Raw genomic sequence first — 2500 nt, 5'->3', positions numbered from 1 at the left:
TTCATTGAGTAGTGTTGCCTCCATTGAGTGGTGTTGCCTCCATTGAGTAGTGTTGATTGGGTAGTGTTGCCTTCATTGAGTAGTGTTGCCTTCATTGAGTAGTGTTGCCTCCATTGAGTGGTGTTGCCTCCATTTAGGAGTGTTGTCTCCATTGAGCAGTGTTGCCTCCATTGAGTAGTGTTGATTGGGTAGTGTTGCCTTCATTGAGTAGTGTTGACTTCATTGAGTAGTGTTGCCTCCATTGAGTGGTGTTGCCTCCATTGAGTGGTGTTGCCTCCATTGATGAGTGTTGTCTCCATTGAGGAGTGTTGCCTCCATTGAGTAGTGTTGTCTCCATTGAGTAGTGTTGCCTCCATTGAGTGGTGTTGCCTCCATTGAGGAGTGTTGATTGGGTAGTGTTGCCTCCATTGAGGAGTGTTGTCTCCATTGAGTAGTGTTGTCTCCATTGAGTGGTGTTGTCGCCATTGAGTAGTGTTGCCTCCATTGAGGAGTGTTGCCTCCATTGAGTAGTGTTGTCTCCATTGAGTAGTGTTGCCTCCATTGAGTAGTGTTGCCTCTATTGAGTAGTGTTGATTGGGTAGTGTTGCCTCCATTGAGTGGTGTTGCCTCCATTGAGTGGTGTTGCCTCCATTGAGTAGTGTTGTCTCCATTGAGTAGTGTTGCCTCCATTGAGGAGTGTTGGCTCCATTGAGTAGTGTTGATTGGGTAGTGTTGCCTCCATTGAGGAGTGTTGTCTCCATTGAGTGGTGTTGCCTCCATTGAGGAGTGTTGTCTTCATTGAGTAGTGTTGATTGGGTAGTGTTGCCTTCATTGAGTAGTGTTGCCTCCATTGAGTAGTGTTGCCTCCATTGAGTAGTGTTGCCTCCATTGAGTAGCCATTGAGTAGTGTTGCCTCCATTGAGTAGTGTTGCCTCCATTGAGTAGTGTTGTCTCCATTGAGTAGTGTTGCCTCCATTGAGTAGTGTTGTCTCCATTGAGTAGTGTTGTCTCCATCGAGGAGTGTTGCCTCCATTGAGTAGTGTTGTCTCCATTGAGTAGTGTTGCCTCCATTGAGTAGTGTTGCCTCCATTGAGTAGTGTTGATTGGGTAGTGTTGCCTTCATTGAGTAGTGTTGCCTCCATTGAGTAGTGTTGCCTCCATTGAGGAGTGTTGTCTCCATTGAGTGGTGTTGCCTCCATTGAGGAGTGTTGTCTTCATTGAGTAGTGTTGATTGGGTAGTGTTGCCTTCATTGAGTGGTGTTGCCTCCATTGAGTAGTGTTGCCTTCATTGAGTAGTGTTGCCTCCATTGAGTGGTGTTGCCTCCATTGAGGAGTGTTGTCTCCATTGAGGAGTGTAAGCCGTTATTACTAATTTATTTGATTTCTTCTAATCCTCAGGCATCTTCGGTACGATCGGCGGTGTGATCTTCATTGTGTACGGGTTGGATCTCCTTGAGAGGACTGTTGAGATGTACACCCAACCTTCTTGGTCATTCATAATCTACATGATAGGACAGTTCTCGGCGTTTGCCTCAGCTGTCTTGAACTTTTTGGATGCATGCAGCGAACATGTGGATTAAAAGTTATAAATATTGAAAAGAGAAACAGAGAGGGAGGGAGAGAGAGAGAGAGAGAGAGAGAGAGAGAGAGAGAGAGAGAGAGATGGTTAGTGTGCGTATGTGTGTTACATCTGTGTACGTTTGTGTATGTGTGTGTGTGTGTGTGTGTGTGTGTGTGTGTGTGTGTATTCATGACATATCATAATAATACCCAAGTACATTGTTTCATAATTTGCAAGTTGTACCACAAAATGTATAGAAAGGGAGGTAAGCAATAATATATAACTGTATCACAAACTGATTGGTTACCTCCCTTTGGTAAATTGCCATTTTATTTTGTTCACTATTGAAAATGTTCCTTTCAAATCGTTCGCTCTTTTGTATCATTATCGATAATTATTTTAGTTTGCAAGGCATCAGCAACAGCAGCAGCGCTTGATAGTAGTAGTGGGTGTCGTAGTGGTGGTGGTGGTAATAGTAGTAGTAGTAATAGTAGTAGTAGTAGTAGTAGTAGTAGTAGTAGTAGTAGTAGTAGTAGTAGTAGTAGTAGTAGTAGTAATAGTAGTAGTGGTAATAGTAGTAGTAGTAGTAGTAGTAGTAGTAGTAGTAGTAGTAGTAGTAGTAGTAGTAGTAGTAGTAGTAATAGTGGAGGTGGTGGTGGTAGTAGTGGCTGATAGTAGTTTTGTAGCAGTTGTTGTTGTGGTAATAGCAGCAGCAGCAGCAGCAGCAGTAGTAGTAGTAGTAGTAGTAGTAGTAGTAGTAGTAGTAGTAGTAGTAGTAGTAGTAGTAGTAGTAGTAGTAGTGCTTTTTACTCTACAAACTTAAGTGTAACAGCATTGTTGCCAGGTGCTGGCACCCGCGTTACGTATAAAGTGATGGGTCTCAGGTATAAAGTGATAGGTCTGACGTATAAAGTGATAGGTCTGACGTATTAAGTGATAGGTCTGACGTATTAAGTGATA

General features: G+C 43.1%; 1 protein-coding gene across 2 annotated transcripts in view; it reads left to right on the top strand.

Moving 5' to 3' along the window:
* LOC144957370 (uncharacterized) overlaps positions 1-2358 on the top strand; it is a 25462-nt gene extending 23104 nt beyond the window's left edge. For both annotated transcript variants that reach the window (XM_078888578.1, XM_078888579.1), the window contains exon 5: positions 1378-2358. In XM_078888578.1, the coding sequence (XP_078744704.1) occupies positions 1378-1559 (182 nt within the window). In that variant the 3' untranslated portion in view covers positions 1560-2358. The remainder of the gene's footprint in view (positions 1-1377) is intronic.
* Positions 2359-2500: the final 142 nt, after the last annotated feature.

Source organism: Berghia stephanieae, chromosome 11, assembly GCF_034508935.2.
Source record: "Berghia stephanieae isolate SIO BIC M18660-M18661 chromosome 11, UCSD_Bste_1.3, whole genome shotgun sequence".
NCBI lineage: Eukaryota > Metazoa > Mollusca > Gastropoda > Nudibranchia > Aeolidiidae > Berghia > Berghia stephanieae.
This window is presented reverse-complemented; position numbering and strand designations above follow the sequence as displayed.